Raw genomic sequence first — 14714 nt, 5'->3', positions numbered from 1 at the left:
ACCTTCTGAGGTCTTCCCAACTTCCCTTTCTTCCCTGCCCTTGGGATAATGCTTCCCATCATTCCGGAATCCTTGGATGGCCACCGGTTTGTCCATCCTGTGGCTACATCCGGCCTTGCTGAGCTTCGGTAAGTTCTTCCCAACCTGTCCTCAACCCATAGGATCCCTTGGAGCTCCAGCTTGTCTGGCAGCTTGGCAGATTATTGATAAGAATATGGATTGGGAGAGGAGCTGGGATGGGCCTGGGAGGAGCCAAACACTGGGATCGAACCTTCCACTTTCACCCTCCAAGCTGGACAATCCGTTTTTTATCCAGCAAACTGCGTCCCTGTCTGGACAAGGGATACATCCAAAGCTTTTCTGTGACACTTTGAAGGTTATTTCCCACTAATAAAGATGACTTTTCATTAATAAATATGTTTTTCTGTTAATAAGTGTGATTTCTCCAGTGAAAAGGGTGATTTTCCAATATTTAGGGTGATTTTCTGTTAATAAAGATGATTTTCCATGAATAAAGGTGGTTTTCCACTAATAAAGGTAATTTTCTAATAACAAAGGTGATTTTCCAGTAATCAAGATGATTTTTCATTACTAAGTGTGATTTTCCAATAATTAGTGTGATTTTTCTGTTAATAAAGATGATTTTCCATGAATAAAGATGATTTTCCAATAATTAAGTGATTTTTCACTAAATAAGATTATTTTCTATTAATAAATATGTTTTTTCATTAATGAGTGTTCTTTTCTAATGAAAAAGGTGATTTTCCAATAATTAGGGGGATTTTCTGTTAATAAAGATGGCTTTTCATTAATAAGTGTGATTTTCCAATAACAAAGATAATTTCCCACTAATAAAGGTGATTTTCCATTAACCAAGATTCTTTCATCTCAATAAAGTTGATTTTTCCTCAACAATTTTCCCTAATCCACGGCTTACAAAGCCTCCAGCACGGACACAAATTTATGCCTGGCACCTTTATCCCGGGAATCTCTGGCAGAACAACAAAACCGAAAGAATTAAAAAAAAAAAAATCTATAAATCCAGCTGGTTTTTTGTTTCCCCTCCCACCTGGAAGAGGAAGTGGCACCAATCCCCATGCTTTCGGAAAATCAGGGAAAGTGAGCGGCCTGAAATAGCTCAGCTCCATGTCAAAAGCCAGGAATAGAAATGAAATCCAGTCTCCAAATCCTCAGCTTTAATCGCTGCCCTTCATACTCTTAATTACAGTCCCCGCTTCCAATAAAACTTCAAAGATGGCTTTCTTCGGAATTATGCAACCGGAATTTTGGGGCTGACGCAAGCACTCGGAGGAATTAGGCAAATATCTGCCTAATCTGGAGCCATGTTTTGCAACGGGAAGCGGGGAATTCAAGGAAAGGAAATTAAAAAACTTCAGCCCCTCGATTTTCACAGCAAGAAATGCCAGATATGAGTGGTTTTTTCCTGGGAAATATTTGAGGATGGAATGAGGGAATTCAGTCTTGTTCGGGTTATGCCAGGAATGTGTTTTCTACTGTTTATCCCCAAATACTTCCTCGGATGATTCCACCCCCCAGGAGCTTCACAATTTCAATAAACTCAAGGATCACGGTGAGGAACTGCATTAAGGGAGGAGCCTGGAAAATGGGCTCAAGGATCTTGGAAGTCTTTTCTGACCTCAGCGTATTCCAGGGAAAAGTCACCCATATGGGTGGGATGAGACCCGGCACTGTTGGAGCACCCCAAATGCTGGAAAAGGGGAAAGGAAGTCAAAGGAATTTTGGAGTAGGAAAACCTCCTGTGGGGGAAAATCAAATCTTCAGATAAATTTGGGAATGCTGGAAGAGCCTATCAAAGTATCCCGTCATGCTCTGGCAGTGCCCCATCCCTGGAAGTGTCCAAGGCCAGGTTTGGAGCAACCCAAACTGTGGGAAGGGACCTCTAAGATCACAGAATTCCAACTCTTTTGCCACAGACAGGGACATCCAACATCACTTGGAGCTGGACTTTTGCTCAGAAATGGGTGGGAATAAGCCAAAACCAGGGATAAAACACCACAAAAAACACTGGAAGACTGAATTTGGGATCCTTCCCAACATCCTGCCTCATGGTTTGGGAAATTGAGGATCTCATGGAACCAGGGGAAGAGCTGGGTGAATTTCCAGGTGATTCTTAAATTAAAAAAAAAAAAAAAGTCTTCAGGACAACTCATCTGGGATGGATCCAGCTCCTTGTCATGGATTCCAGAAAGGTTGAAAGAGGAGATAATTCTGTGTCCTGAGCACATGAATCCTTGGATTGTGCAAGCAAGGTGTGCCCAACAGAGGTGAAAACGACAAAAAGCAAAGCAAACATACACTGGAATGCAATTCCCAGAAAAACTGTGGCTACCCCATGCCTGGAAATGTCCAAGGCCAGGTTGGATGGAGACTGGAGCAACCTGGGATAGGGGAAGTTGTCCCATGGGGATGGAAATGCAAAAAGCAGGGATTTTTGCCACAGGCAGCAAATAAATGTGAGGGGAAAAAATTATCAGAATTTCAAGAATTCCAAGAATTCTCTCCAATATTCTCTTCCAGAGCTGGATTCAGGAATTGGGGGCAGGAATAGCCCGTGGTGGTTTTCCTGGCCACCGGAGCTAAGGGGACGCCGGTGCCCCGACCTCCTGTTCGGCTCATCCACTCCATGGATGAAACATCGGGAAGAGAAAGATTTCCAGTGGAATGCCAAGGTCTAGGAATGGGATGAGGCTCCCACAGTGCCAGGGACTGGAAAGACTGAGAAATTCCAGACCATCATCTCTGTCCTTAAGGGATGGGAAGGATGAGGCAGTTTTTAGGGTTGATCCAGATCCAGGTGGGAGTGTCAACAGGATCAACAATTCAACAATTCCAGGCTTTAAAATTTCCTTGTTTTTTTTTTTTTTATGGAAATTTCATGGGAAAACTTCATAAAATGCTCATACCCACGGTTTGGGTTGGAAGGGAAAATCCCTCTCCCAGGTTGCTCCAATGTTGCCTGGGACAATTCCAGGGATGGGGCATTCTCTGGGAATTCCATCCCAGCACCTCAGCCAGGAATTCTTTCCCAAATCCCATCCTTCCTTGTCCTCTGGCAGTGGGAAGCCATTCCCTGTGTCCTGTCCCTCTATCCCTTGCCCCAAGTCCCTCTCCAGCTCTCCTGGAGCCCCTTTAGGCCCTGGAAAGAGCTCTGAGGTTTCCCTGGAGCCTTCCCTTTTCCAGGTGAACATTACCAGCTCTCCCAAGTTCCTCCTGGCTCTTCATACCAGGAGATGTAATCCAGCTGTGAAAATCCAGCATCTGGGTGAAGAAAGGCCTGGAATTCCAAACCTGAAGCTCCTGTTGCAGGCAGGACATTGGGAAGGAAGCCCTTGAGGATCCTCTCTGTGCCATGGTGCTTCCATGCAGTTTTTCCAGGTCCTCGGTTTGCCTTTCTTCTCATCTTGGAGGAAGGCTGGGAAACCCTGCAGGGGCCTGGAAAACCCTCAGGCAGCAGATGCTGTGGAGATTTATGTCATTGATCCACCTGTCTTCTGAACCACGGCACGGCAGGTTCTTCCCAGCACCTCCCAGGAAAGGGAACAAGTGGAGAGAATTCCAAGGAAAAATGGTGGGACACTCACATTGGATATTTTTGAGCTTTGAGGCATCTTTTATTCCACAAATCTGTTTTTTGGGATCTTTAGGAGTCAGGAAATGGCCTGTAAGGAGGAGGGGGGGAGGGGGGGGAGTTTTTGATCCCAGAGAGCTCCGGTGGGTGCATTCCAGGGATTGGATTTTGAGAGAATCCCCCTTGGATATTCCAGCTCAGCCACGCTTAATCTGGGAAAGTTTAAATGCTGCATTTTATGTCCGGTATCCTGGTGCCTTTGGAACCTAGACGTGCAAGAAAAAAAGTGGGAATCCTGAGGAATAACTTGGGCACAATTTCCCAGCAGATGAGATTTGGGTGAAGACCACTCACATTCCAAGATTCCTGCATTTTGGTCCAAGGAAAATACTCTCAATGGTCAAAAGTCCACTTCCTTGTCCTTCATGCTTCCACTTGAAATTCCTCCTTGGAGAAGCAGTGGCAGAGCTGAGTTTTCCATGGGAAAGGTTTCTTTTTCCCTGCCTGACACTTTCTCCAAGGATTTCAAGGCAATAACCTCAGACACCTCCTGACAGCGTGGAAAATCTCAGTGACCTGACACAAAATCCAGCTGACAGTTCCTGCTCCAAGATTTCATGGCTGTCAAGTCACGCTCCAGACAAAAGCCACCATTTTAAGACAAGCGTGCAAAACTCCAGGGAAACGCTGGAAAATCCTGCTAGGAATGCTCTGCTGACCACCAGGACAAAGCTCCTGTTGAGATCCCAGGGTTGATTCCCAAGCTGGATCCAGCCACTAATTAGAATAAATCCCACCTCACTGTGGAAGTGCGAGGTGATTCCGGTGGCAAATTCCCTGTGGATTCCAAGGGCTGATGCATCCCTGACCCACACGGGTGGGATGGAACATCCCCATGGATGTGAGGAATGGATTGGGAGCAGCCTCCAGCATCTCCAGCCATACCTGGAGATGCTTTGGCTCCTAAATCCTAAATTTTAAGGGAAGCTCAGGGTGCGAATTCCAATAAAAATTTTCCCACTTCTCCCGAATTCCCTTTTCCAACCAGATGAGCTGAGCTGATACAAAAATCTTTAAATAAGATTTCATGGGATTAAACCTGGACTGGGGGGTTCCACCAGGAAACCTCCGGAGATCCTTTCCAGCAGTAGAGCTTCTCCAAGAAGCACAACTGAGATCTGAGAAAACACTTATAGAATCATGGAATGGTTGGGGTTGGAAGGGACCTCCAAGATCATGGAATTCCACAGGGAGACTTTCCACTATCCCAGGCTGCTTCAACCCCCTTCCAGCCTGGCCTTGGACACTTCCAGGGATGGGGAAAATGAGGGAATGTTTTTTTTTTTTCCAGCCAGGATATGAGGATCAAGGGTGGGAGGCAGCCATGGTTGTCTGAGCCAATGGGACTCATCCCTATCACCTCCAGGAATGCAGGTGGAAATTCCAGTCAGCAGGAATTTCTGCTCCCTCTAGTGGCATCTGAATTTTAAAAAAAAATACTGAACTTTCAAAGCTCCAAGACCTGGGATCTGCTCAATCCCAATCCCTGGAAAGGCCAAGACCTGGAACTCCTGGAGATTCAAGGACACACAACCTCCCATGACCCAAACTCAACCTAGGGCTGAATTCTTTTTCTGTTCCAGATTTCCAGAGATTCAATGTTTTATTCGATGGTCCGGCTCTCCTCCCACCCGATCCATCATATTTGCATCCCATAATGGGAACGGGGAACATGTGGGTGGAGGACACCAAGGATTAGTGACCTGGAGTGTCCGTGCTGGGTCTGATGTGGAAATTGAATCCCATGTGGGAATCCCCCCGGAAGCTCCTGATTCCACCTTGGGAATGATCCTTTCCCCAGGAAATTCCTAATCCCCGCTTTGAGAATGATCCTTTCCCCAGGAAATTCCTGATATCATCTCAGGAATGATCCTTGCCCCAGGAGAGCTGCTGATCCCATCCCTGTTCTTGCAGCAAATCCCAGGGAATTTAAAATCCATGCCCCGATCCTTGAATCCGTGAACCCCTCATGCTGCTTTGGGAATGGGATCCTACTCCATCAACATCTCCTGGGCTCATTTTCCACCAGGAAAGGGGGGAATTCTGCCCCTCTGACCTGCTCAGGAGAGGCCCCACCTGGAATTCTGCATCCAGCTCCAGGATCCAACATCAGGAGGGTGTGGAGATGTTGGAGCAATTCCAGAGGAGAATTCCAAGGGCTGGAGCCCCTTTGCTCTGGAGCCAGGCTGGGAGAGCTGGGAATGTCCGGCCTGGAGAAGGGAAGGATCCAAGGAGACCTCAGAGCCCCTTCCAGTGCCTAAAGGCACTCCAGGAAAGCTGGAGAGGGACTTGGGATAAGGGATGGAGGGACTGGACACAGGGAATGGCCTCCCAGTGGAAAAGTGGAAATTTAGGTGGGATATTGGGAAGGAATTCTTTGTGAGGGTGATGAGGCGCTGGAATGGAATAACCAGGAAATCTGTGGCTGCCCCTGGATCCTTGGAAGTGTCCAGGGCCAGGTTGGATGGGGCTTGGAGCATCCTGGGATAGAGGAGAGTGTCCCTGCCGATGGAAAAAGCTGAAATTCCATGATCCTTCAGGCCTTTTCCAACCTAAACCATTCCACAATTCTGCAATTCCATGACCTTGTGATTCCACACCTGCCTGCAGTGAACGACCCAAACCCATCTCCCTCCCCACAATCCCCCTGGCCCATGAGGAGTCCCCCATTCCCAGGCTCAGAGATTCCATCAGAGCCTCTTCCAGGACATCGGGAAGGTGGAACCTCCCCTGAGGTTCGGAGCTGACGACGCCTCTGCTGTCCCACATGAAAGCACTCACTGAGCCGGGAATTCCTGTTCCCATCCAACCACAGTTTCTGGGAGCAAGACTTGGGAATGGGAATTCCACCCCTGCTTGGTCTCCTCAACCTCGTTGGGTCCTTCACGTGGTCAAAGGCATCAATTAAGAGAAGACAAATACATTAATTAATGACCCGCCTCAGGTCGCCCAGAAAACCTGTGGCTGCTCCATCCCTGGACTTGTCCCAAGTCAGGTTGGGAAGGAGGGAGGTGTCCCTGCCCATGGCAGGAGGTGGAACAAGATGGATTTTAAGGCTCCTTTCCAACCCAAACCAATCCAGGATTCTGTGATCTGCAGCTCTTAATCCATAAAAGATGAAATGACAACAGTGGAGTGACACAAACATCTCTGAACGTTGCCTCTGGAAACTGAGCACTGACTCCCTTCTCCTTCCTGAGGGAAATTATCCCTGCCAGGAGCTCCCCAGACCTGTGGGACAAGTCACGGCTGTGGCGTGAATCATCCTGACTCCTTGGGGAGCTCTTATCCAGGGAAATCATTTAAAACCACACTGGGCTCTAAACGCGAATTTCCAAACTTTAAAAACAAATTTCAGAGGATGAGAAATTATTCCTTTAGGGAACCTTCCTGCAGGGAAGATCTAAAATGTCCCTAAGGTGGAGAAAACACCTTTTCCTGATGTTTTCCCCTCTTTTTCCTTGTCTTATGGAGAATCCAACTTGGTGAAGACCTACCAAGGGTCAAACTGGAGGAACCATCCACAAAATCTCTTTGCCCAGGACCTGCAAGGTGCAGGGTGCTCTTGGAGACCACCAGGACTAGGAATTCCTAATTTCTTCCTCCCACCCATCCCACCTTTACCTTTCTGTTTCCTCCTTCACCACAGAATACTGGCTGGGCTGGCGGCTCGACCGCTGCTCCTGCACCTTCTCGTTGCCCTCCAGCTCCTGCTCCAAGGACGAGCTGGTGCTTCCCTCCCTGCTGACATTGCTGCTCCTGCCGGGGCTGTTTTCCGTGGAAGCCCGTGGCGACTCCGTGTTCTGCTTCAGTGTCTGCAGCTTGGCCAGTGGGATGATGTCACAGTTCTGGGGACGGTGCCACACCGTCCTCTGCGTGGTGGCATTGTAGTAGTAGAAGCGGGAAGTGTTGGGGTCAAAGAGCTCCCACCACTGGTTCTCATTGGTGCGTTTGATCCGCACCCCGGCGGGCGGGTCCCACACGCACTCCCCCGTGATGAGGTTGGCGTACATGCGCTCCCTGGTCCGAGGCTCGATGATTTCCACCCATTCCAGCCTGGAAAAGAACAAGGAGAGAGGGGAGAGTTCAACCAAGGTCCCTCCCAACCCCAACCATCCAATGGTTCCGTGACTCAGTGCTCACAGGGTGGACAAAAGGAAATTGACAACTTTTCCTTCCACTCCCACTGAGTCTCTTGTGTCCAAGACTCGATAATCCCCATCCATTCCAGCCTGGAAAAGAACAAGTAGAGAGGAGAAATTCAACCAAGGTCCCTTCCAACCCAAGCCATACGACAATACTGAGATTTGGCACTCGCATTGAGTGTGGCATATAGAAGAGCAACAGTTTTTCCTTCCACCCCCATCGAGTGTCCCATGTCCAAGACTTAATGATTCCCACCCATTGCATCCTGGAAAAGAACAAGGAGAGAGGGGAAAGTTCAACCAAGGTCCCTCCTAATCCCAACCACTCGACAATTCTGTGATCACAGCGATCGTGGGATGAAGAGCGACTTCACAACCTTTTCTTCCATCCCCATCGAGTCCTGCAGAATTATTTACACAAAGAGTCTCCAACCAATCCCTGATTTTCAGCTCCCAAGGGAAACCCAGCAAGTCTGCAAAACACACACCCAGGTTGGAGCACCCCAATGTCCACCCAGGATTGTGGCATCCACCCCGAACCCTTGAAGGTCCAGACCCGGGGATCAAAGCACGTTCCATGAGGGAATGGGAAGGACTGGAGCGATTGGAATCACCAACCTGGCAATGAACTTCTCTTGAACAACCACCCCACAGCCCGACTCTGTCATGCAGATCACCAAACATGGCAGCATTTCCCACAAAAACTCCAAAATTATGGACTCGACCTCCCCCGATCCAGGTGGAGCCGTGCAAATCCCTGGCACTCTGAAGATCCTGAAGCTCCTCCCCTCTTGATTTCGACACGGGGAAAAGGCGTCGGCTCTGTGGGTTCCACCTCTGGCACCATCCCAAAACCACCAGCCCCAAAACACCTGGGCTGGGTGACAACCATGGGCGGCACCGACACCGAAACCTGATGGTGGCAGGGATGGAGATGGAGCGGGCTGAACACGCCCAGCTGTGTCCTGGCCTCCACGGGAAGGGACGGGGTGGGATGGAATCATAGGATGGGACGGAATGGCATGGGATGGGATGGCATGGTCCCATGTGCAGGGACACATTCCTCCATCCCAGGATGACCCAAGCCCTGTCCAATCTGGCTTTGGACACTTTCAAAAATCCAGTGACAGCCACAGCTTCCCTGGGAATTCCATTCTAGCCCCTCAACACCCTCACAAGGAAGAATTCCTTCCCAATATCCCATCCATCCCTGCCTCCGGCAGTGGGAAGTCATTCCCTGTGTCCTGTCCCTCCATCCCACATCCCAACTCCTCCTCCAGGTCTCCTGGAGCCTTTAGGCACTGGAAGGGGCTCTGAGGTTTCCCTGGATCCTTCCCTTCTCCAGGTTGGACATTCCCAGCACACCCAGCCTGGCTCCAGCCCCCGAGCATCTCCATGGCCTCCTCTGGATCTGCTCCAGCAGCTCCAGGTCCTTCTGGCATTGGACACCAGAGCTGGATGCAGAATTCCAGGTGGGATCTCATCTGAACAGGTCAGAATGGCAGAATTCCTTTTTCCTGCTGCCCACACTGTGGGATGAGGCCAGGACATGGGGAATTTCCAGGACCAGAGCATGCGGATGTGTCCTGTGGAGCTTCTCAACCACCAACACCCCCCAAATTCCTTCTTCCCAGGGTTGCCCTCCATCCTTTCCCCCATCCCTTTTTTCCTGGAATTCCCTCTTCCCCCCTCACTCAGAAACACAACAAAAGGGATTTTGGGGATCATCCAGCAGCAAATGGGAGCTCAGAAATTCCAAAGAGGATTAAAAGAAGCTGTAATCCCAAGAAACAGAGAATTCCACCATTTTTTTCAGATTACCCCAGACACTGTACTTGTCACCTCTGGATAATCCAGAGGGTACCTGAGACATTCCGTGATCCACATCTTTATTCAAATTCCTCTTTTTGCATGGGTTTATGAAAAGAAAAAAATGGAAGGAATTTAATGAAATTATTTGGTATTTATCCTCATCTGCATTTCCAAGGCTTTTAAGGAATATCTAGAAATAGATGAGGAGGAATAAAAAGCTAAGTGAGGCTTATCAAGGAAGGTGCCACTTAAACCTGACACATTCAGGGAGTCAGACAGTGCAGGATAACATGGATTGCATCCCGATGTCTTTTCCTGGGAATGAACCTCTGGAGGCTCTTCAGAAACGCCCAATTTGCAAGAAAAAAATTCCGTGGAGTGGGGTCCCAGGGGTCAGCCTGGCCCCGAGTCCTCAGCTCATTTTCCAACAGTATTTAAAACTCTGCATGGAGAAAACGGTGGGATTTTCAGGGTGTGGGTTCCCAGCTTGGCTCAAACCCTTCCCAAAAGGATGAAAATGTGTCCAACTCCTCTTGGAAAAGAGAGGAAAATCCATAATTAAGCTTTGCCCTGAAGAATAGAGACAAAAAGCAGTCAGAAAGGAGTTGATCCTAAATCATGGTTCTTCTCATTCTGCAAAACTCAGATCTGATCCAGCATGGAACTGCAACTGGAAGCCACTTCCAGCTTCAGAGAACTGGGATTGGCCAAAGAATTGGCCAAGGTGGCCAACGGCACCTGGTTTGTCCCAGACCAGCGAAGGTTTGGGATTTCCAGGATATTGAGGGGCAGGGGCGTGGCCAGGAAAGGGAACAGGATGATCTTGAAGGTCCCTTACACATTTATATGAGCAGCAATTCAAATTCCTGATTCCAGGCATGGTTTTGGAGACCTTGGAAACGTCTCCAGTTGGGGGGCTCTGCTCCCCAAATTTCCCACTCCCTTTGGATTCACAAACCAAAACATCCAAGAGACCTCAGAACCCAACATATCCAAGAACCCAAGTCCCCCATCAGTACAAAATTCCCATGAGAGGACAATTCCCATCTTACTTCCCATCTTATTTCTCATCTTATTTCTCTGCTTAAAATTAATTAAAACCCCCTCAGAACTTAATAAAAAAATTAAATTAATAATGAAATTATTAAATGGGTTGGGGTGAAAGGAGCTTTTAAAGCTCATCCGTTCCAACCCCTGACTGTTATTTATTGTTAATTAATTTACATTCATTAATACACCCCTTATTTTATTCACTATTCATATTATTTTATTTAATATTAACTTCATTAATATTCCTTTAATTCTCACATCCATTATTTTATTTATTACTGATTTTTCAGGAATATTTGCCGTAAAATATGGGGAAAAAAATCCACAATTCCGTGGTGCCAGACCTTGAAAAACCCGGAACCAAATCCCTGAATGCCAGCAATAAACCAGGGAATATCGAAGTCTTCGGAGCATTTTTCTGCACCCGTAATTCCATTTTTAAGGGATCATTCACCTGAAAGATGGAATCCCTCTTGGCCTTTCCTGATGGATGCAGAAGGAAAAAAAATCAGGGCAGGCACCCAAAGGTGCAGATTCTTCTGGAGCTGCTGGAAAAGCTTGGAGTGGGATGGAGTTAAGGAAAATAACCTGGCTTTTCCCACAGAGGAGTCACCTGCTCAGGATACAGCTGGGGAGTTTTTAAATGGGAAAAAATCATGGAATGAGGGCTGGGAAAGGGGTGGATCCTCAGCCACTCTGTGGAGAACGGGAAAAACAGTCCCGGTGATTTCGCTGTTTGATGTGGAAAAGCTGAGACGTGGAATGACTGTGGCCCCATCCCTCACTGTGGGATTTTGGGAAACTGAGTGGGCCAACTGTGAGGAAATCCATGGAAAATGAGCATTTCTGTCAGCTGATTCCGCTGGAGAATCAGGAGATGGAATCCAACAGGGAATCTGAAGTCCCCCAGCGTTGGATCAAGCACCATCCAGAGGCTTCAAAATAGACGTTCTACGAAATCCAAAATCCCATCTCTGCTGCAAAAGCCCTGATTTCACTGGGAATCAAAGACCCCAAGATCTGGGATGAGACTGAGCCCCAAAAAATCATGGAATGGTTTGCGTTGGAAGGGACCATCAAGACCATCTCACTCAACGCCATTCCATGGGCAGGGACACCTTCCACTATCCCAGGTTGCTCCATCCTGGCCTTGGACACTTCCAGGGATCCAGGGGCAGCCAGATATTTCTTGGGAATTCCATTCCAGGGCTGCACCACCCTCTCAAGATGTGAATTCCTCTAAAGGAAGAATTCCTTCCTAATATCCCACCTAAATTTCCACTTCTCCACTGGGAGGCCACTCCCTGTGTCCTGTCCCTCCATCCCTTGTCTCAAATCCCTCTCCAGCTCTCCTGGATTCCCTTCAGGCACTGGAAGAGGCTTTGAGTTTTCCCTGGATCCCTCCCTTCTCCAGGCTGGACATAACCAGGTTTCCCAGCCTGGCTCCAGTCCCTGGAGCAACTCTGTGGCCTCCTCCAGATCCTCTGGATCTGCTCCAGCAACTCCATATCCTCTTAATGTTGGATCCTGGAGCTGGAAGAAGATTCCAGGTGGGGTTTCACCTGAGCAGGGCAGAGGGGCAGAATTCTCTCCTTTCCTGCTGCCTACTGGGAATTCCTGGGATGTGGCCACACACAGCCAGGTCAAATCCCACTTTTTATCAATCCCTGAGGACAGGAGGTCCTGAATGTCCGGCAAAATCAGAGCTCAAGACCCAGGCGGATGCTCCGGCAGCTGCTGGCCTTGATCCGTAACAACACAAACACTGGGAGATGAGTGGTTTGGAAGAATTCAGAAAAGAACCCTGCAATTCCACATTGCCTGCTGGGGAAAAAAGCTATTTTTTCCAGGACAGTGTGAGAAATCCGAGCCCTCTGCTCCATCCTGAATCCACGGCAATTCCAGCGATGGAAAAAGTGCTGACAAGGCAGGGCACAGACCCTAAAGCCACCTCAGGGAAAAAACCAATTCCTCCATCAAAGTGAATCCGTCACTGATCAGCCCCAGTCTCTGCTCATTCCTTTCCAATTAAATAAAAAGAGGGAAAAATCCAGCTCTGGGAGGCAGGAGCTATCAGATCCGGGTGTTCACGCAGCGCTGCTTTGACAGAGAAGGGATGTGACTCCCTGGGCAATGTCGGGACAAGGTTCAAGGGTGGCCGTGGCGAAGAGCAGATGTCAGCAGGAACATCATGGGATGGTCAGGACAATCATGGAATCATGGAATGGTTTGGGAGGGGCCTAAAAATCATGGAATTCCATGGTCAGGGACACCTTCCCACTATCCCAAGTTTCTCCAAGCCCAATCCAACCTGGCCTTGGACAATTCCAGGGATCCAGGGGCAGCCACAGGTTCTCTAGGATTTCCATTCCAGCACCTCACCTCCCTCACCAAACACATTTTCCTTCTATCTCCTTGAATCTTCCCTTTTTTAAGCATAAATCTGTAAATCTTATGTCTAATCCAGGCTGGCATTGACTCCCTCACAGGGAAGAATTCCTTCTCAAATTCCAATCTAAACTTCTCCATTAATTCAGAATTTTGAATTCCAAACCCTTCTGCCTCATCCCTGTTCTTCTGATAACCTGAAGCGCCAACACTGGCTAAAGCTCATCCAGCTTGAACTTAATTTCCCTCTTTTTGGACGGTTCAGGAATTTAAAGCAACTCCTCCAAATTCCTCCCCTCAGGTCTTCACTTGGAGCTACTCCTTTCCAACCAAAAATCCCAGGAATTGATGTGGAAATCTGATCCCGTTTTTCTCTGATCCCAAAAAAACCCACTTGTTCAGCCATTTTCCCCCCTCGGGCTGCAGCAATCAATACACTCCAAATCATTTTAAGTGTGGAACGCTGGGAAATTTAAGCTGTTCCTAAGCCAGGTCGTACCACAGAGTTAACCTCAGTGCCAGGGGTGACACCGAGGTGTCACTGAGGGAGGGGTCAAGTCCCAAGTGACTCTGAGGCCAAATTAACCCCAGTGACACAAATTCCAGCTCCTTAAAACTCAGTTTAAATCCAGGTTAGGGAAGTGATTGGAGCAACCTGGTCCAATGGAAGGTCGGGGTTGATGACCTTCAGAAGTCCTTCCCAACCCAAACCATTTGATGTTTCTATGATCCTACAAGAGTTTAATGACCCTTATTACCATGAAAATTCCAAAAAAACCCATTATCCCACAAACTGTGGCCAGTTCCTCCGAAACATCAACATGAGGAGGTTTTTTTTTTTGGTCAGGAAAAGAGTCTGCAAAAGCTGATCTAACAGAAAAAACCTCCTCTGGATGTTGATGATGATGAAGAGTTTTGTTCCTGCCTTGCTCAGCAGTTTCCTGACCGGCAACTCCTGGGAACAGGCGTTGGATTGATCCCTGAGCAATGAAATAAATCCATAAAGGACTGGGCAGAAATCAGGGAGCTGATCGAGCTCCTGTGAGAGGTGGGTTGGGGAAAGTCTGGGGCTGGGACTACAAAGATGGGAGAAATGTCAAGGTGTTTAAAAAACAAAGGGGAATAATTAATTAAGGGAAAATAGTCTTAATTAGAGCTGCCCCATCCCCTTGGGGTGGCCACAGCTTCTCTCAGAATTCCATTCCAGGGTCTCACTACCCTCATGGGGAAGAATTCCTTCCCAACAGGAGAAGCTTGGGAATGATGATTCCCAATTTAACATCATTGAATCGTCGCATTTCAAAGAACTTTGGAATGGTTTAGGTGGGAAGGGGCCTTAAAGCCCACCTGGATGTGAGTGGTGACACCTTCCCCCATCCCAGGTTGTTCCAACCTGCACTTGGACACTTCCAGGGATGGAGCAGCCACAGCTTTACTGGGAATTCCATTCCAGGGAAGAATTCCTCCCTGGTTTTAGTTTCAAATTCCCAACCTGGACACGAGCAGGTATTTTCTCTTTCCACCACCATTCCAAGGACGTTGAGGGTCCCTTTTCTTGCTCCATGGGGGGATTTGAAGGCATCTCAAGACCTTTTATTCCACCCTGCCCCATCCCAACCATTCCCTTTGCCGTTCACCATGATGACTGG

The 14714-nt window shown here is 48.2% G+C and overlaps 1 protein-coding gene across 1 annotated transcript in view; it reads right to left on the bottom strand.

Annotated features, from left to right (window-relative positions):
* The window catches only part of ARHGAP39 (Rho GTPase activating protein 39), a 34061-nt gene extending 25554 nt beyond the window's left edge, over positions 1-8507 (bottom strand). The window contains exons 1-2 of the mRNA XM_062504973.1: positions 8434-8507; positions 7295-7726 (exon numbers count right to left, since the gene is read on the bottom strand). Of these exons, the coding sequence (XP_062360957.1) occupies positions 7295-7726; positions 8434-8507 (506 nt within the window). The remainder of the gene's footprint in view (positions 1-7294; positions 7727-8433) is intronic.
* Positions 8508-14714: the final 6207 nt, after the last annotated feature.

The sequence above is a fragment of the Cinclus cinclus genome, chromosome 1, assembly GCF_963662255.1.
Source record: "Cinclus cinclus chromosome 1, bCinCin1.1, whole genome shotgun sequence".
Lineage (NCBI taxonomy): Eukaryota > Metazoa > Chordata > Aves > Passeriformes > Cinclidae > Cinclus > Cinclus cinclus.
Note: the sequence above shows the minus strand (reverse complement) of the source record. Positions and strands in the feature narration are given on the sequence as shown.